Genomic DNA, 24,218 nt, shown 5'->3' on the forward strand with positions numbered 1-24,218 from the left:
TAGCGAAAAAAGAATGACTGATGGCGAAAGTTGGACGCATATTGGAACGAGAGTACTGAACCAAAGAAAGATGAATGACAGTAAAAGTGAGAAGAATGATAGCGAAAGTTGGACGCATGTTAGTCCGAAAGTACGGAAACAAAGAAAGATATGTGAGAGTGAAAGTTGGACGTATGTTGGACCAAAAGTACGGGAACAAAGAAGGATGAATGAGAGGGAAAGTGAGAAGAGGGGGTCGAGAGTTAGAAAGTTAGAAAGATTTAATGATAGAGTGAATGTGTCGCGAGGTTCGGAAGGTGAACTGGATTGGATGAAGCAAGAAATGAAATGGATGTGGAATGAAATTAAGAGAATTCAGGTCAAAACTATTAAAATAAATCATGATGGCATGAAAGAGTTAACAAAAGATGAGCGAGTGGTGTTGTATGGCGACTCCATTATTAAAGGTGTGCTAGAGGATAAAATGCACAAGGTATGTTTTCCATGCGGTAAAATGAGTAGAGTGATTGAGGCATTGAATATGAGGCGGGAACGAGCAAAAGAGTTAATTGTATTAATTGGTACAAATGATTTGAGAGAGAACAAAGAGCATGTCAAAATGAATGTCAGGAGACTGCTTGGAAAGATAAAGGAGAATAGTGTGACAGGAAGGGTGGTCAGTGTGTTGCCTAGGTATGATTGTGGTGAAATGAGGCAGAGAGCAAGGATGATGAATGATATTCTGGCTGAAATGTGTGAGGAGATGGGAGTACAGTTTGTTAATGTGTGGAATGACTTTGAGGGATGAAGTGAGCTGTACGGGAGCGATGGACTGCATTTGAGTGGTTATGGTGTGAGTCGCTTGGAGAGACTGCTGCTGGAAAGTGGAGAAGTGAATAGAGAGAATGAATCAGATCGAGAGGGGAGTGATGTGGAAGAGCAGGAGAGTAAGACAGGAGAGATTGAAGGAGTGGAAATGAATGGGGAAGTGAGTGGTATGAGTATAGAAAATGAGAGAATGGGTGTGCAAGAGGAGCAGGGAAACGGGGAGGCTCAGGGTGGACAGGGATACACAGCGTGAGAAAGGTGGATGCTCCAAGAGGAGGTGAGAGCATGTGTAGGCAGGAAAGTAATGGGATGATCAGGGATCAAAAGGAAACAGATGGAATTGCAAAGGGTTCTAAAATGAAGAAGCAGAAAGGGAAATGGCCCCAGTCCAGCATGGAGAGATCACATCGAGTGAGTGGTATCAGTGGAACTAGCTGTAGATCCAGAAATGAGTTGTTGTGTTTGTATACCAATGCTAGAAGTATAAGAAACAAGGCGGATGAAATGGTTGCACTAATTGCGTCTGTGCATCCAGAGATTGTCGGAATAAGTGAGACATGGTTAGATGAGGATGACATCCTGACAGGAATAGAGATGGAAAGGTATGATGTGTTTCGTGAGGATAGAAGGGGTAAAAAGGGAGGGGGAGTGCTATTGATGATAGAGAAAGAGTTATGTCCATACAAGGTAGAGATGCAAGAGGGAAATGGGGCCAGTGGTTTTGAGGCAGTATGGTGTGAGATAGAGGTGAATAGAATCAAATACTTGGTGGGATGTTGTTATAGACCTGGTAATGTGGATGGTGGTGATAGTGAAATGTATAGTCAAATAAGCCAAGCAAATAAGAAAAGGGTGATCATTATGGGTGATTTTAATTATGGCAATATAGACTGGAATGAAGAGATAGCAACTGGAAGTAAAGAAAATGAGTTTCTTGAGTTTTTGACGGATAACTACCTCAGACAGTATGTAAAAGAGGGCACAAGAGGATTAAGGGTATTGGATTTGGTCATCTCATCGGAGGATGTAATTATCAATGAGGTATCAAATCATCCACCAATTGGTGAAAGTGACCATGAGGTGATTACTTGGGTGGTTGGCAGCAGTGCAAGGACCCCTGTGAAAAAAGGGTATATGTGGAACTACAAGGGGGGTGATTATGAAGAGCTCAGGAGACAGCTTGCAGGTGCAGCATGGAATGAGGAGTTAGCTGGAAAAGAGATCAATGCAGTTTGGGGATTTTCAAAAAATATTTAGTGGATGCAATGTCTAAATGTATACCACGGGTGAGAAGGTTAAATAAGGTAGGTGTGAGATGGATGAATAAAGAGATTAAGCATGCAATACAGAGAAAAAGGGCATTGTGGAGGCAGCATAAGAGAAGTGGAAGTAACCAATTTCATGAGGTCTACAAAGACCAGGCAAGGAGGGTGACTTGGTTGGTGACAGTAGCTAAAGAGAGGTATGAACAGCAGTTAGCTAATGAAGCTAAAAAGAATCCTAGAGAGTTCTTTCGATATGTAGCCAGCAAAAGAAAGAATGATTATGGAAGGATGACATTGATTGGAGGAAATGGTATAAAGACAGCTGTTGCAGAATGTGTGGTGGAGATACTTAATGAGCAGTTCATAAAGATCTTTCAATCTTATGAATGTGACTTCATGGAGAGATTAAGAGCAGTTAATGATGGGGAGGAGAGACTGACTGTAAGTGAGCAAGAGGTGTTTGGGGAGTTGAGTAAACTAGATGTAAATAAGGCTGTGGGACTTGATAATATATCACCGGGTATTCTGAAGGAATGTGCCAGAGAGTTGACACCTGCCTTGGCATATTTTTTTAATATGAGTTTTGCACTTGGTCAAGTCCCTAAAGAGTGGAAGGAGGACAAGATTGTGCCACTTCATAAAGAAGGTAATCGAACTCAAGCATCAAACTATAGGCCTATCTGTGTGTCAGGTGTTGTGGTTAAGTTGTTGGAGAAGCTTGTGAGAACTAGGATCCAGAGTTGGGTTAACAACAATGGTATAATCTTTGATGGACAGCATGGATTTGCTAAAGGGAGGTCGTGTTTTAGTAAATCCATGCTGTCCATCAAAGATTATACCATTACAATAAAGTGACTGCTTCCTTGGACAGAGGAGAAGGATACACAGTAATATACTTGGATTTCGCAAAAGCTTTTGATAGAGTACCTCATGATAAGTTGACAGTCAAACTAGAGCAGATGAGGTTGGATATTAGATTAGTGCATTGGATTGGAGACTGGCTATCTGATAGGTATCAACAAGTTGTGTATGGGGGTGCAATATCCAGGAAAAGGAAAGTCACTAGTGGAGTGCCTCAGGGATCTGTTTTAGGGCCATTACTGTTTAACTTGTATATTAATGATATTGGCGAAGATTTGGATGGAGATATTCAGTTGTTTGCAGATGATGCAAAGTTGGGACGAACCATAAAGAGTAGTGAAGATGTTGTGGCCTTGCAAGAAGACTTGAATAAATTGAGTGATTGGGCAGGCAAATGGGGATGTGAGTTCAATGTTGCAAAATGTAAGGTTTTAAAATTTGGAAAACAATGATGGGATGCAGAATTTATGCTTGGTGAGAATATATTGTTGGAAGTAGACGAAATAAGAGATCTGGGAGTGATAGTGGATAAGGATCTAAAATTTAGGGGACACATCGCCAAAATTGTGAAGACAACACAAAGACTTCTGGGAATGATGAGGAGGACACTGACGTGTAGTAGTAGGGAGATTCTTGTTCCATTGTATAAGGCTTTGATTAGGCCACACATGGAGTATTGTGCCCAGATTTGGTCACCTGGTTTTCAGAAGGATGAAGAGATGTTAGAAAGGGTCCAAAGGCGACTGACTAAGGTAGTTTCTGACCTCTGGAATGTCGAGTATGAGGAAAGATTGAAAAGATGTAATTTGCAGAGTCTAGTGGAGAGAAGGAAGAGGGGAGATATGATAGAGACCTACAAGTTGGTAAGGGGTTGTTATAGGATCAATGGTGGAGAAGTTGTACAGAGAATAGTGGGAGATCAGGGGAGAATCAGAGGTCATCCCTGGAAACTGTATAAAGAGAGTGTGAGTAGGGTAGTGAGAGGCAGGTTTTTTTCGTGCAGAGTTGTGAATGATTGGAATGTCTTGCCTGAGAGTGTGGTGTCTGCAAGGAGTTTGAATGTGTTTAAGACCCGGTATGATGAGATGTGTGTGAGATAAAAGGACCTCCTAGATGAGTCTTTGACTCCATGAGGTCTTGTTTAATAATAATAATAATAATAATGAGACCAGAACAGACCAGTATGGTCTATACCCATAATTAGAGTTATGATGATGATTGTGAAAGATAGTAGTATAGTGGGAAAGGTTGTCAGTGTGTTGCCAAGGTATGACAATCATGATTCTGGCTCTCCATCTCACCTCATGATTGTCATACCTTGACTAGCATACTATTCATTGTCATGAATAGTATGCTAGCGGAGATGTTTAGAGAGAAAAGGGGAGTGCAGTTTGTAAGTGTATGCATTTATTTTAGGGAATAATGGAATTATACAGAAGCAATTTATGGTATTTGAATAGCTATTGAGTGAGTGAACTGGAGAAACTGTTGCTAGATGGAACTGCAGTGTGTGATACAAGCAAGAGATCAGGAGAGTGGTATTGAAGAGACAGAAGCTTGGCAATGGAAACAGTAATAGTATCAGAGATGAAGAGAGGATGGGAATGCCAGAGAAAGAGAGAAATGGGGGAGGAGGGGCAGGTGGATAGGGAGAGTGGATGTTGGAAGTGGTAGTGAATGTATGTATAGGGATGATCAGCCAGCATAGAAATGGAATAGATCGGGATGTGAGTGGGGAAGTTGAGGATAAGTAGACATATGTGGTAAGTGGTGATAAAGGTGATTGGTCAAGGCAAGGTGCGGTGGGGAAATCATAACCAACAAGTGGCTTTGGGAGGACTGGTTATAGACCTAAAAGTGACCTGCTGTGTGTATTTACAAATTCCAAAAGTATCAGAAATAAGGGAGATGAAACTGTTTCACTGATTGAGTTTATTCAACCTAAAATCATTGGAATAAGTGACATTAAGATATTCTAATGAGAATAGATATGGAAGAGTGCAGTGTTTTTCACAAGGATAGAAAGGACAAAAGGGGGGGGTGCTGATGATGATAGCAACAGAATAACGTCCACATAATGCAGACATGAAAGAGAGAAATAATGAAAATGTTATGAGACAGTGAGGTGGAGGTTGACAAGATATATATATGGATGTTGCTATAGGCCAGGGAAGGTGAAGGCTGGTGAGGAAGAAATGTATAAACAACTTTGGTTAGTGAACAAAGAAAGGCTGATTATTATAGGCAATTTTAATCATGGAAGCATAGATTGGAATTATTATTATTACCCCAAGACCTCATGGAGTCAAAGACTCATCTGGGAGGTCCTTTTATCACACACAGGTCATCATACCGTGCCTCGAACACATTCAAACTCTTTGCAGACACCACACTCTCAGGCAAGGCATTCCAATCATTCACAATTCTACACAAAAAAACCTGCCTCTCACAATTCTACACAAAAAAAACCTGCCTCCCCTACTCACACCCTCTTTATACAGTTTCCAGGATGACCTCTGGTTCTCCCCTGATCTCCCACTATTTTCTATAGAACCTCTCCAGCATTGATCCAATAACAACCCTTAATAACTTATAGGTCTCTATCATATCTCCCCCTCTTCCTCCTGTCCACCAGACTCTGCAAATTGCATCTTCTCAATCTTTCCTCATACTTGGCATTCCAGAGGTCAGAAACTATCTTAGTCAATCGCCTTTGGACCCTTTCCAACATCTCTTCATCCTTCTGAAAACCAGGTGACCAAATCTGGGCACAATACTCCATGTGTGGCCTAATCAAAGCCTTATACAACGGAACAAGAATCTCCCTACTGCTACACGTGAATGTTCTCCGCATCATTCCCAGAAGCCTTTGTGTTGTCTTCACCATTTTGGCTATGTGTCCCCCTAAATTTCAGATCCTTATCCACTATAACCCCCAGATCTCTTATTTCTCCCACCTCCAACAATATATCCTCACCAAGCATAAATTCTGCATCCCATCTTTGTTTTTCAAATTTTAAAACCTTACATTTTGCAACATTGAACTCACAATCTCCATTTCCGTGCCCAATCACTCAATTTATCCAAGTCTTCTTGTAAGGCTACAACATCTTCACTAGTCTCCATGGTTCGTCCCAACTTTGCATCATCTGCAAACAACTAAGTATTTCCATTCAAATCTTCACCTACATCATTAATATAGAAGTTAAACGGTAATGGCCCGAAAACAGATCCCTGAGGCACTCCACTAGTGACTTTCCTTTTCCTAGATATCGCTCCCCTATACTCAACTTGTTGATACCTATCAGATAGCCAGTCTCCAATCCAATGCACTAATCTAATATCCAACCCCATCTGATCTAGTTTGACTATCAGTTTATCATGAAGTTCTCGATCAAAAACCTTTGTGAAATATAAGTATATTACTGTGTATCCTCTCCTCTGTCCAAGGAAGCAGTCACTTTATTGTAATAAGTAAGTAGATTACTAAAACATGACCTCCCTTTAGCAAATCCATGCTGTCCATCAAAGATAATACCATTGTTGTCAACCCAACTCTGGATCCTAGTTCTCACAAGCTTCTTTAACAACTTAACCACAACACTTAACACACAGATAGGCCTATAGTTTGATGCTTGAGTTCGCTCACCTCCTTTATGAAGTTGCACAATCTTGCCCTCCTTCCACTCCTTAGGGACTTGACTGAGTGCAAAACTCATATTAAAAAAATATGTCGAGACAGATGTCAACTCCCTGGCACATTCCTTCAGAATACGTGGTGATATCAAGTCCCACAGCCTTATTAACATCTAGTTTACTCAACTCTCCCATACACCTCTTGCTCACTTACAGTCAGTCTTCTGGTAATAAGGAAAATGAATTTCTTAAGTTCTTCTTCAGAGATAACTATCTCTGGCAGCATGTAAACTCTTGATCCTCATATAAAGACATGTAAGGATCAACAGTTTTAGATCTGATCATTTGATCAGAGGATATAATTGTGAGTGGGGTTTCACATTTTCCTCCGGTTGGTGAGACTGACAATGAATTGATCACCTGGGTTGTTACTGGCCATATGCAGACATCTGTGACGAAAGAATATATGTGGAATTACAAGGCTGGTGATATAACAAGCTTAGGAGAGAGCTTGGAGCTATAGCATGGAATGAGGAGTTGAGTGAAAAGGAAATAAATGGTGCTTTGGAACTGACAAAGAAATATATAACAGCATCACTGTGTGAATGTATTACGAAGGTCAAAAGGCATAATAAAATAGGTATAAAATGGATGAATGAGGGAATTAAGCATGAAATCTGGAAGAAGGCACTTTGGAGGCAGTACAAGATGAATAATAGTAATAACCAGTTACATAAAGAGTATAAAGAACAAGCCAGAAGAGTGACTTAGTAAGGTTAACAAAATTGCAGTATGAGCAGAGATTAGCAAATAAGTGAAGAAAAACCATACAGACTTTTTTTTTTAGATGTGTGGCAAGCAGAAGGAAGAATGATTATGGTAAGATGTTAATGGAAGAACATGGCAGAATGGTAAATGCTGCAGAAGACGTTGTTGAGGTATTCAGTGATCAATTTATAAGGATGTTTCATCTTCATCAGGAAGAAATCATGAGAAACGTAAGTGTAGAGGACATAGGAGAATGGCTTTATTGTAAGCGAGCAGGAGGAATATGAGTAAATGAATAACCCTGATGTCAATAAGGCATCATCATCATCAAATTCCTGCCATGTACCCTCGAGGGGTGTACAGGATACGATAGTACTACATGAAAAAAAATTACATCATTACTAACTTCCTATCTACAATTTTACTCCAGATCAGTCTGTTACTTGTCGAGACTCCAACATTATCAGATCTTATATTTCTATCATCTAAGGCACTTTGTACCGTATCAATCCACCTATATCTTGGTCTTCCTCTGGGTCGTTTTGCTGCCAACCTGGCAGAGAACACTTGTTTTGCTAATCTTTCCTCGCTTCTGTTTAAGTGACCATACCACCTGAGATTAGCTCTGCTAACGCATTCCTGGATGCTGACAATGTCAAGTTCTTTCCTAATATCCTCGTTTTTAATATGATATTGCCATTTGTTCAAGCCTATAATCTTTCTCAGGACTCTCATATCTGCGGTCTCTAGTCTTTGGTCAAGTGTTTTACTTCTGACCCAGCTCTCAGATCCATAAGTTTAAAACTGGTTTGAACACTGTCTTGTATACAGCTAATTTAGTGTTCCGACTAATTTCTCTCTTATTCCATATGAATTTGGGGTGCTTAAGGGTCAAAGCTGTATAACTGAGAGGAGACCTCCACATAGCCTTTAAAGGAATGCAGAGAACTGACCAGGGCTTCTGACCTAATGTCCAATCCTCACCTTCTCATGGTGCACCCTGTTGGGTATCTACTTGGATACTGAACGAACGAGGATGGGCTGGCAATTTGGGATTTAGCCAACCAAATTGTATTCTTATTGGTTAAACCAAAATAAAAATAATGGTCAATAAGGCAATAGGATTTAATGACATACTGCCATACATCTTAAGAGAATGTTCCAGAGGCATAGCTAGGAGGGGGTGGTCTGCCCCGTGCGGTACTTTGAATCTTTTTTAACTTTTGTAGTTAATTCTAAAATACAGTCTCGAGAATTGATTTCCAAATATTGTAATCCTACTACGATTTTCCTCACAATTGCTGTATATGTTGCTAGTTGTGAGATGAGTTTTTCTAAATAAAATTTATTATTATTATTATTAAAATTATTTTCGGGCTACTCCGGGGAGTCCTTAGACTCATCGAGGGAAGCCCTAAATATCATGTCCACACAACTATATGACATTCTCACAGTATCTATCATACCTTGCCTTGAACTCGCTCACTGTCATAGCACCCACAACAGACTCTGGCAGCTTATTCCACTCATTTACCACTCTAAAAGTAAAGAACCCAGCTCTAACACCACTGCTAACCACACTCTTGCCCAGCTTCCATAGGTGTCCCCTAGTTCTCCCACCAGTCCTGATCTCAAAAATATCCTCTGAATTAATCTTATAGAATCCTTTTAGCAATTTGAATGTCTCAATCATATCTCCCCTTTTCCGCCTATCAACCAGTTTCTGCAACCCACAAATCTTCAACCTGTTCTCATATGGTTCATTCCATAGACCTGCTATCATCTTAGTCACTCGCCTCTGGATCCTCTCCACCTCCTCCTCCCCATCAAGAAGGAACCGAGGTGACCAAATCTGGGCACAGTAGTCAAGATGAGGTCTTATTAAGGCTCAGTACAGAGGTACAATAACTTGCTTGTCTCTCTTGCTTGTCTCCTCGTTAAGGTATTTTTCAACAACCAAGTGAGTTGATGAGCTGATTTAGCTACTTTTGCAATGTGCCCCCTAAACTTCATCTCCCTATCCACCAACACTCCCAAGTCCCTGGCCTCATCAATCTCTTGGAGTACAGTTCCACCCATGTGGTATACTGCTCCTAATCTTTTCACCCCAAAATGCATAACCTTACATTTTGTCACAATAAATTGACATCCATTCTCCTTAGCCCAGAACTCCAATCTATATAAGTCATCCTGCAAGACTTTGACATCTTCTGCATTCACTATCGCCCTCCCCAACTTTGCATCATCAGCGAACAAATGAACTGTTCCACTTAGATCCTTCCCTATATCGTTAATGAACAGATTAAACAGGAGTGGTCCAAGAAGAGAACCCTGCAGCACCCCACTAGTCACAGGCCGTCTTTTGGACTCCACTCCTGAATAAACCACTCTTTGATATCTCTCCATCAACCACCCACCTATCCATCTCACCAACCCTATATCCATTCCCATATGTTGTAGTTTACAGATTAGAATTCCATGTGGTATCCTGTCAAACGCTTTTGCCAGGTCCAGCAGTATCACTGTAAACCCATTTCCTTTATCCAGTTCAGCCGTCACCTTGTTATAAAACTTGAGCAAGTTACTCAGGCATGATCTACCCTTTACAAAGCCATGCTGTCCCCTGTACAGTATCTCATTTTCATCAATCCATTCCTGTATTTTTCTCTTGACTACTTTCTCCAAGACCTTGACAACAACTCCTGATATGCTGATCGGTCGGTAATTTGCAACCATAGTCTTGGATCCTCCTTTATGCAGTGAAACTATTTTCCCCTCTTTCCACGCCTTCGGGACTAAACCAAAAAATTGATTAAGAATTTCCTACATTACATTACTATGAAATAGACTTTGCCAATGTCATCGACGATTTTGCTAACAGAAGGTTGTAATCCTGTTGGCAACTCCTATAGGTAAATATGACCTCTCCTATGGATTGCTTCTGCCTTAGTATCTCCACATTTGGGTCTGCCTCCCATGCTGGATATATATATATATATATGAGAGGCTCTGCTTGGAGTAGGTTTTTTTTTGCCTGTCTCTGAGGAGCCACTGCTGAGATTATGGCTCTGTCTGGTGGTGGGGATGAGCCTGCCACTGGGTAGAACCAATGCTGAGTGGTTCTTCTTGGTGACAAGGTGAGCCTATCACTGAGTGGAACAAAGCTGAGTTGGGCAATCTTTCGTCTAATTTTTAGAGAGGTCTTTACTTAAATACACCTCAATAAAGGTTGAAACCAGTCTGGGTAGTGGCTTCCCTTAATGCATAGCAGTATACATGTCCATAAGGAGATGTGCTTTGCATTATGGGAGATACTGAGACAAGGCGTGATGAGAGCTTGGTCCACCTTTTCTCGAAGCTGCCTGGTGTTGCACTACCTTACCCCAGCCCTGAAGTTATTTTCAGGCGCAAACTTTGTTTGCTTATACTTGGATGAAGGATTAAACTAAATTTATTATAGTCTAACCAAGTGAAAAATAAACTTCTAACAGAAAGGCAAAAAAAATAATAGTTTGGAATGTTGAAATTAAAGTTTTACTTCAAAAATAAACATAGTGTTTTAATTTATTTTCCTATACGTTATTTTGACTTTTTATAGTATTTTTGGTGTGTATTGAGAGGGGTGGCAAACTCAGGGACTACCCTGGGTGGCAAAAGCTCTAGCTACCACCACTGGAATGTTCCAGGAACTGACAGTAGCATTGGCATGCCTGCTTAATAAGAGACTTACAGGTTTCAAGAAAATGGAAAATTTTCCACTGCATAAAGATGGTGATAAGCAAGAGTGGTAATTTACAAGAGAATTGGCATTGTTCCCCCCCTCCACCACACACACACACACACACTAATTGCTGCATCCTCTAAGGGTGATATTCATGACATAATCCATGTGTATTCATGGGGCCAGTTTGCCTGCTTGCAGGATGAAAAACCCCAGATAAACTGGGGGGGGAAAACCCTGCTGTCCACGCCCAAGACCGGTTAACTTGGCTATGGCTGAGGAAGATCATTGAGCTCCATACGGCATCAACAGGAATTGAACCTAGAACATTCCTTCCCCAGGCATATGGTTGCGAAGCACATAGCCAGTAGACTAACCATGTGGATGTTGTCGATTTAATGTTTCAAAATGTAAGGTTATGCATTTCAGGTTGAAAAGGTTGCATATGTATTATACTGATGGTATTGGTTTGCAGGAAATTGATGAGGCTAGGGACTTGAGGATAATGGTGGACAAAGAGTTAAAGTTCAGAGGGCATATTGCAAAAGTTAGTAAAATAGCTCAGCGAGTTACTTGGATGTTGAAAAACATGCTAACAAATTAAGATAAGGAAGTTATTATCCTTCTTTATAAGGCTATGACTTGACTATCACACACAGATTTGGTCACCTGGGTTTCTTGGGTACCAGGAGGTGGGCAAAAAGATTAAGAGATGAGTGACCAAGGTGTTGACAGGTTTGTGGAATACTGCCTATGAGGATAGGTTGAAGGTTTGTGGGTTACAAAGTTTAGTTAATAGGCAGAAAAGAGGAGATATGATAGAAACTTTTAAAATATTAAAGGGATTCTACAAAATTCATGCAAGTGAAATTTCTCAGTACCTACAAATAATCAGAGAATTGGGACCATCCGTGGAAGTTGTGTAAGTGTGTGATTAGTAGGGGTGTGTGCAGACCAGATATTTTGTGTTGAGAGTGGTCAGTGAGTGGAATGGAGAGGTATGATACGATTTGTGTGCATGATGGTTGATTTGGGTCTTCCACATTGAGTCTCCAGACTCCATGGAGATGCCATAAATTAATAATAATAAGGTTGTGGCTACAAATTATAGGCCAATGTGTATGGAGTTGTGGTGAAGGTAGTAGAGAGATTGTTGAAAACTAGGATACAGGAATGGGTTGATAACAGCAGTATTCTCTGTGGTTGTCAGCATACATTTGTTCAAGGAAGATCATGTTTTTATTAACTTATTTATGTACCATAACAAGAGGACTAATGTCTTGGACAAGAGAGAGAGATACATACACAGTGGTATACTTAGATTTTGCAAAAGCTTTTGATAGACTGCCACATGACAAGCTGTTAAATAAATTGAAATGGATGGAACTGGATAACAGACTTCTGAGTTGGATCTGTGATATGAGAGTGGTTGGTGAGTGGAAAGCATTGCCTGAGTGTGTTGTGAATGTAGACACATTGAATCAGGATGGTAGGATGAGCTTTTGTGTGACAGTGTGTACTCCTATGACAAGTCTGTGACTCCATGGCAGTCAGATGTTAATAATAATAATTTCAAGTAACTTCAGGCCACCAGTAAGCAGGACTAGTCTCACACTAGTTTATGAAACTAATTACCAGCCTAAAGATGAACATAAAACATCTGTTAGTTGGAGAACAGATTTGCCAGCCACTCAGCCAACATGAAGGGTGATAAGTGTGTAGCATATTTTCCTACAATGGGTGGACTGCATCAAAGCTGACTGTTCAAGGCAATATACAACAGGTACTGTGTTCTAGAGCTATCATCATCACCATGTATAATAAGAATTGTGATTCTGTGGTGGTCTAGAAATTATAATGCAAAAATCATTACGAAACTTTGAAATTTATAAACATGCTTATGCAAGTTGTAGAAGTATTTGCAGTAAAATGCATTTCAGTACTTTTTACATCATTACTTTTGTTATAAATTCAAATTACTAGACACATACATTATTAAAAGCAGCATGACTAAATGGATGTTACCAAATATAATACTACTAATAATAATATGATACACATCTGGCTTTTAGCTTGGTCCTACCTGGGAGATAAGTCATCTACTACCATCCTGTATATTATAAACTTATAGATGAAAAAGTTCAATGTCTTGTTTTTGAGCAGAGTTTATGAATTATCTAATAATCAGCTCACTCACGTTACTAAAGTAAGATAAGTTTACATGGGTAGGAAGCACAAAAATTATGTACATCTAAAATATTGCATACAAATATTATACCACAAAAGAGCAAAATAAATAAAATTTTCTGCTTCTAAATATTATGAATGGAATATAAATAACTGCTACATACTACCAGGCTGTTGGGAAACAGCTTTGGAAAAGATAAGTACTATTTTGTATAGTAACTGGCAAAGTCAATTGTATTTTATTAGAATCTTGTTTGTGTTTGATAGCTTAGTGTAAGCTGCACGATTGTGGGGTTTTGTGAGTTTGTTACTGATTTTTTTTTTTTTTTTTTAAACAGAATTTTGAAGCTTATGTTGAATAAAACAAAATGGAGGTATGAACAAGATCTGCATGTCACACAGCATGAAAATCAAATGTAATTGAAGAGGTATATTTTTCAATAATTGCTCACTGTCATGAGTGTACCATGTATGCTTTTCAGAATGTGGGGAAATATGTTTGTAAAGAGACTGAACAAAAGGTGAGAGAGAGTATGAGTTTGTAGAATGGGCAATAATTTGTTAAACTACTAGTTATCAGTGAATACACTTTTCTGACTAAATGAAAGCTAGCATAATTGCAGTTACGAAAGATTTTTATGAATCATGGAACAAAAGCAAGGGAAACAATGACAGTGAATTCTACCAGATGCAAGATTTGAAGAAAGAGTTTATTAGAATGAGAAATCAAATGAGGAATATGTTTGGTGAAAAGGAATGAAAGGTTGTAAATAGATAGAATGAAGGAAAGCAGAAAAAAGGAAGGTGATGAATGACTAGAGAATACTGATGTATGGAGACACTGTTACTGAAGGTGGGGTGAATGAGAGAAAGTCTACAAGATGTATTTTCCAGGAGAAAAATGAGCAAGATTATTGATGCTTTGGATGAGAGAGAGAGGTGGTTGTGAGAACAAATGATTTGGTTGAACATAATGAGAATGTGAGGAAAAATATCAAAAGGTTATTGAGGAGGGAAAAAAAAAAGCATGGTAAGAAATGGTGTCAGCGTGTTGCCAAAGTGTGACAATGCTGAGAAAGCTCTGTGAGGAGAAAAAGAGTGCAGTTTGTGGATGTTTCTCATGCATTTCAGAGAAGAATTGATTTATATGCTGAGTTACCTTTGCATTAGGAACACCCAACTAATAACACGATGGTCCACCTCTCTGCAATTACAGCTTGCAGATGCCTAGAAACAGATTACACAAGGTTTCGAACATACTCCATGCATAACTTGACCCATGTCCACTGCAGCAACTTCCTCAGTTCATGCTAATTCTGTGGAAGAGGATCTCACACCCCCATTCTAGCAAAGCCCAAAGATGTTTAATTGGGTTACAGTCAGGGGAGTTTGGGGTAAAGTTTATGTAGTGAAATCATTGCTATGTTCCTCCAACTACTTTGTAGTTGTATGAGCCCGATGATAAGGTGCATTGTTCTGTTGAAAGATGGCACTGTGCTTGGAGTAGACCTCCTGCTGATATGATTAGAGATGGTTAGCTAACAGGTCCCAATAGCATTCAGTGTTTGTGGGATGATAACTAATGGATCTAAGGTGTGCCAGATCATAACATCACCTCCACTGGCCTGTTGAACCCCCAACTGTGTAACCAGGGGATAGGGCTTCATGCTGTTTATACCAAATGTGAACCTGGCCATCAGCATGGTGCAACAGGAAAACAGGACTCATCACTCCAGATGACCTTCTTCCATATGTCAAGGCCCCACTGCAGACGTTTCTTGGCCCATGCGAGCCGTTGTTTGTGATGCCTAGCCATCAGGGTACCCTTGTTGGTTTCCAGCTGTGGAACCCCAGGCAAAGCAAGGTATGGTGTATGTGGAAATGGCCTTGCTGTTGCACTGGTGGGAGAGCTGTGTGACTGTTGCATATCATTGCTGAGATACCAGCCATGAAACCCATTACTCACCTCTAGGATCAACCACACATGACTGATTAATGTGAGCCCTTCTGCTGAATGGCTAATCCAGTCAGGGTACACTCTTGATACAGTTTCCGAAATACTGGCACCTGCCCTCCAGGCCCCAACTATCTGCCTGTGGTCAAATTGGCTTACTTCGCCACATTTCCCCATTACTGGCAAACATTTACTGATTAAGTACAGAGGATAGGTGTACCCAGCTGCACATAACATTGATATCATGTAATACTTTGTTATCATGCCAAATATGTTAATTGAAGGGGTTAATGCAAAGCTAATTCAGTGTATAAAAGTGATGGAATACATTTAAATGGATTTGGTGCAAGTCAACTGGAGACACTGTTGTTAGAATGAAGTGTAACAAGTGATGCGAATGAGAGATCAGGGGAAGTAAGAGATGAAGAGTGAAAGATCAGGAGAGTGGAATAAGTAAGACTGAAATGATTGTTAATGGAAATAATAATAGTATGAGAAACGATGATGAGAAAATGGGGGTGCAAAAAAAAAACGGGAAAGGAAATGAGAGAAGAGTGTATGTTGTAATAGTGAATGTGTGTGTGTGCGTGTGTATGTGAGAGAAGATTAAGTAGTGATAAAAGCACTGGAGAGCAGGCAGGTGTGGGGGGAAATCACAACAAACAGGTGGTATAGGTAGGACTAGTTATAGACCTAAACATGAATAGCTGTGTTTATAAATGCTAAGAGAATCAAAAATAAAGATGAAACTGTTTCACTGGTGGAGTTTATTTTGGGAGGGGAGGGGGATTGTTAGAATAAGTGAAGCATGGTTGGATGAGGATAAAATTCTGATTGGAATATAAATGAAGGGCACAATGCTCTCTGAAGGAAAGCATTGTGCAAAAAAGCAAGGAGAAGTACTGTTAATGATAATATGGGAATTATGTCCACACAACATGGAAATGCAAGAGGAGAAAAGTGGCAATGGTTTTGAGGCAGCATGGTGTGAGGCAGGGGTTGACAGGAAGAGATATTTAGACGGATGTTTCTGTAGGACAGGAAATATGAGGGAGTGATGAGGAAATGTATAGTCAACTTAGGTTAGTGAACAAGGGAAGGCTGATTTTACTTACAGTACTATAGAATGGAATGAAGAGAGAATGTGGAAATAAGGAAAATGATTTGTTGGTTCTTGAGAGAGAGAGAGAGAGCTATTTTAGGTAATATGTAAATGAAGCCACATGAGAATCAAGAGTCTTAGATCTCATCATTTCATCAGAGGATGATATGATGGGAGAGGGGGGATATTTTACTCTAGTTGGTGAGTGATGATAAAGTGATAACCTGGGTGGTGGCTGTCTTCCATATATAAGTAACAAAAAGTTTCATCATCTTACTATTAAATTTTGTACTCTAGATCAGATAGTTGTAGAAATTTTTTTTGTCATAGCATGGAAAATGTATGATTCTGTATAAATTCAATCTTGGTATTTTATGTGTCTGGTTTCCAATGATGAAACCTCAATAAAGGTTCATAACTAGTGTGGGTAGTGGCTTTTTCCATAATGCATAGCAATATATATGCAAAGCATGCTTCCAAAAGGAAGCATGCTTTGCATTATGGGATACATAGGCAATCGATATGAAGCCAACAGCTTCTGTATAGAAGTAGCAATGATATTTCATGTACAAACTTTGTTTGCTTATGCACGAGTAAAAGATTACAAAGAAAAAAAAGTAACAAGCATAGAATTTCTTAGCAAGTATAATTTACTTTGTAATCAAGTGAACAACTTTCTAGAATTCTCTCTGATCCAGAGTATTTTAATAATAATAATAATAACAACACACCCTTTTTCTCCTCATTTTCTTATATTTTGTATATTTGAAAATATATGATTTCTACATTAATTCAATCTTAATATCTTTCTGAGTCTGGCTCCCGTCTGATGACATTTTATAATGTTCATCTGGGTGATGCCCTGAAGGATCCTTCCTGTTCTCTGAACAGAACATTAGGCCTTTGCATGCTGTGGACTTTGTCTTCTGTCATGCAGAATTTATGCTTGCCACATAGTGGATTTTTGCCTGCTTCTGCTAGAGCTAAAGTTTAGCATGTCAGCAGTCTTTGGATATGATGTGTTGAGGTTTGCCACAGTGTTTCAGGCAGATTTAAAAGATACATTATAGATTTTTTAAGAATTTTTTTGTTTGCACTGTGTGAGTGATCTTTTTAGGTCACTAATGAATTTTTGGAATCTGGAGGATATCGACCCAATGAAATCCTTAATAAAGGTTGAAACCAGTATGGGTAGTGACCCCTTTCCATTTGCATTATAGGATACTGAGGCAATTGATGTGAAGTCAAAAGTCTCTGTTTACAAGTAGCATAGTCATGAAGATACTTCATTGATAAACTGTTTACTTACACTTTTGTAAAGGATTCAACTAGAACATAATTTCTTGGTAAGTGTAATTTACTTTGCAGCCAAGTGGGAAAAAAAAAAAGTTATGGTTCCATTGTAGGTTTTGATCAGGCTTCATATGGATTACTGTGAACAGATTTGGTTGTCTGGTTTTCATTGCGATAAGAATATGTTATAAAGTGTTCAAAAAAGATTGACTAAGGTGGTAAGTGGCCTTTGGAATGTGGAATATGAAAATTGAGAGAATGAAGTTTTCAATGCCTCATGAATTGGAGAAAGAGGAGAGAGGTCATATGATTGAGATGCTTATGTTGGTAAGAGGATGGTTAACCAGATTAATGTGGAAGAAATTATTCATAAAATAGGAGGAGGAGGAGGAGGAGGAGGAGGGGGGGATAGAACAAATGGCATCCCTGGAAACTGTATAAGGATGGCGTGAGTAAGGAGCAAGTTCTTTGCATGGAGAGTGGCTGGCGAGTGTAAAATGTATTACCTGAAGTGTGGTGAATGCAGACATGAATGAATTTAAAACACAGTTTCATGAGTTTTATGTGTGAACAGTGTGTGCCTTTGGTATTGATGATGATAATAATAAAATATTTGAGGAGATTAGTACCTTCTTAATAAAGGGGATGTTTGAACTCCTTTTGTTTGCTGTGCCTGTTCCAGTTTATTAATTTCTTCTGCCAACTCAGTGTGGCCTCTCTCTTTTGCAGTAGTGACAGATGTTTGGCCTTGAGTGTCTCCTACTTTCACTGCAGCTCTGTTCCATTGATATAATAAGAGTGCTACTTCCTTGTGACCTCTTGCACATGCCCATGTCTAATATAGGAATATAAAAATAAATAATTGCCAACAAATTTAAGTAAATTCATTTAACCCTAGAGCAGTAAACATTTGTAAAAATAATGATATTTGGTGATTGACTTTTTCAAACTTCTGTCAGAATTTGTTAGTTGAAATTAGAATGTATTCAAAATATACAAAAAAAAAAATAAATAATAATAATAATAATAATTAAAAAAAAACCCTGTATGCTAATTTCTTGCAGTGTCCAGGATACCGTAGTTGGCTTTTGTACCCTGAAGGTAAAGTATTAGTTAGAAGTTGCTATTTCCTAGCTGACGACCAGTGCAGGCTTCCACCTGTCTCTGAAACAGAGACCTGTGCAGCCACACCTTACCTGGTGAACAGTCACTGAGGTTTATCTTCAGGTACTTCATCAGGGGCATGCTTATTTATTGGCAGCATAGCACAGTATATCACATTGTCATCTTAGGGTTCTGTGGCATTTTCATTTGAAAGTCCTTGCCAAAGGTCACTCTACCACCGCTGATGTTGGTCTGGGACTGCTTATTTGTCAGGTTATCCTGCTTATCTTGCAGCTGCCCTCCATATCTGCCACCTGTAGACCCATCCAGCAGCTGTCAGCTGTGCAATCCGTCTGGTCGCAGAGCTGACTGTAGCTCACATAGTACACTATGGAGATACAATAATGATGACAACTCAGGTTTACAATTGAAAGACCAGATGTTAGCAAACAACCTCCAACTTCTTTACAACAGCAAGCAACTTGCAATCTTTAAATCTGGAAGATGGGTTCAAACAACCCCTGACCTCTGTTTTACCACCAATGATATGGAAGGAATCCCTCTCATTTCAACCTATCAAGCACTGTCTCCTTTTTCCCACAGCCAGCACAGACCCTGTCTATTTAGTGTAGGACTTATAACCTCAGAATAAACAGCTTCCCCATACCACGATGGAATTTCAGGAAAGCAAAGTGGCCAAAATTTACTGAATTCATTGAAAACAACATCAACATAATTCAACCTACAATTGATAACTATGAAAGATTCACTAAACTTCTCATAGCATTGGCAAGAAATGCATCCCAAGAGGATTCAGAAAAATCTGAATCCTCTTGGGATTCAGAAACTGAAAAGAAACTTCAGTTTCTTTTCAGTTTCTGAATCTCTAAAGTATATTCTTTGGAGAGAGTATGAACAACTGAAACCATTCAGAAATGCTTCGCGCTCTTAAGGCACTTGGATGATGGTAGAAAAACTTGCTGGCATGAAGAAATGAACAGCCACGACTTTACTAGATCAAGGCTTGGTCACTGCACTGTCACCTAGGAGGCACGAACACTCCAAACAGAACTAAAGGAAAAGTAAACCCTAACAATATTGCAAAATTTTAGCACAGAAAAGCTAAACCCCAAATCTCCACAGTCATCAAAAAAAAAAGAGATCCATTGTCTTTATAAAAAAATTTTCTTATCATGTCCTGGGACTTATAATTCTATAGCAATCTCCAATCCAGTAACTACTGACAAAATCGATACATCACTCAAATCAACTAAAACAGGTAAAGCTTCTGGTATCGATAGCATCCTTCCAGACGTTCTTACTCACCTTGGTCCAAGAGCAAAATCCTGGCTATCTAATTTCTTCTCCACAATAATATATGATGAACAGCTCCCAAAACTTTGGCATAAATCAATGATAGTAGCCCTGCCAAAACCTAATAAGTGACAAACTATTTACAAACTTTTTGAAAGTATTATCATCTCTAGAATTTCTCCTAAAATAGAAGCCATCTTACTTGGTGAACATGAACAGGCTGGGTTTAGGCTTGGCAGAAGCTGCTGCGATCAGGTCCTAGCTCTTGCAATCCATATAGAAGATGGATACCAAAAGGGTTAAACAGGTACTGCTTTCATAGACCTTACATCAGCTTATGATGCCATACGGAAGAAAGGTTTACTGTATAAAGCAACTAAATCACCAATAGGAAAATAAAGGTTCATCTGAATTCACAAAAAAGCAGAACATTTATCTTATAGGATGGATTGCCACAAGGATCTGTTCATGCCTCCAGCTGTGTTCAACCTATTCACAAATGATACCCCTTTAACAGCTACCCGAAAGTTTATCTGTGTCGACAACATAGCTATCACCACCCAAGACAGTACCTTCCATGGCCTTCAGGAAGCAATGAGCAAAGATCTGAACTCACTACAAAATTACTCTGAATGCTGGGGGGACTATCTCCTAATCCCAGCAAAACTGTTGTTTCTCCTTTCCACCTAAACAACCATGAGGCACATAGAAAACTAAAAATAAACTTCTGCAATAGGACTTTAAGCAATGAAAGTAATCTTTGTTACCTTTGTGTCACACTTGATCATAGTCTGACTTTCTGAAAACATTTGGAAAAAACTAAGTTAAAGATATCTTCCAGGAACTGCATCATAAACAAGCTGAAAGGCACAACTTGGAGTTGTATTGCTCTGACTCTTGAACAGCAGCCCTGGCTCTAGTCTTTCCTTTTGCAGAGTATTATTCACTAGTCTGGAGCCGAAGTCACCACGCAACTCTTGTAAACACACAGCCTACATAACAATGAGAACCATTTCTGGTACCTTATGATCTACTCCTTTCCCATGGTTACGTGCTACTTGTTTACCATATCATTCCTCCATGATTTAGAAGAAAAGAAGCTATCATCAAAGAAATAAAGAAAATCAGAAATAACATGTATCTTCCTATTCATCAAAATATCTCTTCACCTCCAGCATGCCACCTTGCCTCCAGATCTCCCATATTGCTTGTGGAATTACTAGATGGTCCCCAAGACTAGCGGAGAAGAATCTGCAACGAACTACAAACAAGTACCTGATCACAGATCCAACCATCGAACCCAGGATTCAATCTATCTCGACATCTCTGGAGTCAGCTAAACAGCTTTGGGACTGGACAAGGCTCTGTGTGTGTGTGTGTGGGAGGGTGCTGTGCAGACTATGTATCATATCGCCGATGATTGCTCCATACACTTCTTTCCTGGAGGCCTCAACAATTTGCATTTACTCCCAGACAATGCGATTGACTGGTTAATGAAACTAGTTAATGAAATCAGTCTGTATACAGTTTTGCTCAATAATTCCTTGTATTTCTCTCATACACTAAATAAATAAATAAATAAATAAATCCTTGGCCCACCCATATTACTCATGTATTATAGGTTCATCATGTTAGGTGGATGGGAGACACATCAAAAATAAAACTTAGCATCTAGTTATCAAGTGGAAAAGTGACATCCCACCCTTTTGCTAATGACTAACAAAGACCAGTTTCAGCACCCTGCAAAATATTACTATTACTATTGTTACGGGCAACTCCAGGGAGTCATTAGACTCATCAAGGGAGGCCCCAAATCATATTCATCACAACTATTTGACAGTCATACAGTATCTATCATACCTCGCCTTAAACTCATTCACTGTCACAGCATCCACCACAGACTCAGGGAGCACATTCCACTCATTCACTACTCTAAAAGTAAAGAACCCAGCTCTAACACCTTTACTAACCACACTTTTGCCCAGTTTCCATGGATGTCCCCTAGTCCTCCCACAACCAGCCCTGTCCTCAAATATATCTTCTGAATTAATTTTATAGAAACCCTTCAGTAATTTGAATGTCTCAATCATATCTCCCCTCCTCCACCTATCAACCAATTTTTGCAACCCACAAATCCTCAACCTGTTCTCATACGGTTCATTCCACAGACTTGCTATCATCTTGGTCACTCGCCTCTGGATCTCCTCTCCACCTCCTCCCCATCAAGAAGAAACCTAGGTGACCAAATCTGAGCACAGTAGTCGAGATGGAGTCTTATCAAGGCTCGATACAGAGGAACAATAACCTGCTCGTCTCTGCTTGTCAACGTATTCTTCAGCAACCAAGTGATTTGATGAGCTGATTTGGCCACTTTTGCAATGTGTCCCCTAAATTTCAATTCCTTATCCACCAACACTCCTAAATCTCGTGCCTCATCAATTTCCTGGAGCACGGTTCCACCAATGCAGTAAACTGCCGCCAATCTTTTCACCCCAAAATGCATAACCTTACATTTTGCCACATTAAATTGACATCCATTCTCCTTAGCCCAGACCTCCAATCTGTCCAAATCATCCTGCAAAATTTTGACGTCATCTGCATTCACTATTGCCCTACCCAACTTTGCATCATCAGCGAAGAAATGAACTGTTCCACTTAGATCCTTCCCTAAATCGTTAATGAACAGATTAAACAGCAGTGGTCCAAGAACAGAACCCTGCAGCACCCCACTAGTCACAGGCCATCTTGTGGACTCTACTCCTGAGTAAACCACTCTCTGATATCTCTCCGTCAACCACCCTCCTATCCATCTCACCAACCCTATGTCCATTCCCATATGCTGCAATTTACTGATTAGAATTCCATGTGGTATCCTGTCAAAGGCCTTAGCAAGGTCCAGTAGAATCACCGTAAACCCATTACCCTTATCCAGTTCAGCCGTCACTGTGTTATAATACGTGAGCAAGTTACTGAGGCATGACCTACCCTTCACAAAACCATGCTGTCCCCGATACAGTATCCCATTTTCTTCTATCCAATCTTGTATTTTCCTCTTGACTATTTTCTCTAAGACCTTGATAATGATTCCTGTTATGCTGATTGGCCAGTAATTTTCAACAGCAGCCTTGGAACCACCTTTGTGCAGTGGAACTATTTTCCCCTCTTTCCACCCCCTTGGGACTGACCCAGTCCTGAGGCTCAAATTAAACAAAATGGTCAAGGGCACTGACAATTCTTTGGCCGCTTCACGTACGACACGAGCTGGTATACTATCCAATCCCACAGATGTATTGACATTGAGATTCTGTAATAGACTAGTTACCTCTACTTCATTCATCACAATTCCAGTATAAGCTGTTGGTTCTTCCATTCCTGCAAAGTCACCACCTGGATGATATACTCTTGCAAAGTGCTCGCTCAGTAATTCCACAATATCTACTGATTCGGTTACCTCCCTACCCTCAGCATTTTTTAAGATCATTCTACCATGAGCATTTTTCCTTTTACTTGCAACATATTGAAAAAACTGTTTGGGATTCTCTTTAGCCTGCGTGGCCAATTTCCTTTCGTAATCTGCTTTTGCTTTTCTTACCACCCTTGTTACCTCTTTAGCCTGCGTGGCCAATTTCCTTTTGTAATCTGCTTTTGCTTTTCTTACTACCCTTGTTACCATCCTGGCCTGAGCTTTATACTGTTCCTGCGCTGATGGTCACCCTTCTCCTTAAATTCCCTCCACAATTGTTTCTTTTTTTGCAGCTCAAGTTTAATAGTGTTATTCATCCATTTAACCTCTACTTGATTTATTATTCGGACTCTTGGTATACAGTCAACCATTGCCTCCTGCAAACAGTTCTTAACCACCTCCCATGCACTATCAACATCCAGCCCTTGCAGTTTTACATGCCATGGCATTGAGCCAAGCACACACCTAAGCTTGTCATACTTACCAGCCCGGTAATTCCACATGTACCCTGTCTTAATTGTAAATTCGACTCCTTTAGCCACCTCCCAAGTCATGACCTTATGGTCACTCTCACCAATTGGTGGCAACATGGTCATGTTCGTTAAAGCCACATTCTCAGTTGCAATTACTAGGTCCAGCACTCTCTGCCCCCTGGTATTTTCCAATACATGTTGCCGTAGATAGTTGTCCCTTAATAACCGCATAAAATCCAATTCCTTCCTCCCATGTGCCCTCTCCTCTTT

The 24,218-nt window shown here is 39.8% G+C and overlaps 1 protein-coding gene across 3 annotated transcripts in view; it reads right to left on the reverse strand.

The window, feature by feature from the left end:
* The window catches only part of LOC150105342 (calmodulin-binding transcription activator 1-like), a 1,067,501-nt gene that overhangs the window by 201,215 nt on the left and 842,068 nt on the right, over window positions 1-24,218 (reverse strand). For all 3 annotated transcript variants that reach the window (XM_090394729.1, XM_090394728.1, XM_090394730.1), the window contains one exon: window positions 18,224-18,429. In XM_090394729.1, coding sequence (XP_090250855.1) covers window positions 18,224-18,429 — 206 coding nt within the window. The remainder of the gene's footprint in view (window positions 1-18,223; window positions 18,430-24,218) is intronic.

This window comes from Typopeltis vanoorti, chromosome 6 (assembly GCF_054136105.1).
Source record: "Typopeltis vanoorti isolate ZY-2024b chromosome 6, IOZ_Tvanoo_1.0, whole genome shotgun sequence".
NCBI lineage: Eukaryota > Metazoa > Arthropoda > Arachnida > Uropygi > Thelyphonidae > Typopeltis > Typopeltis vanoorti.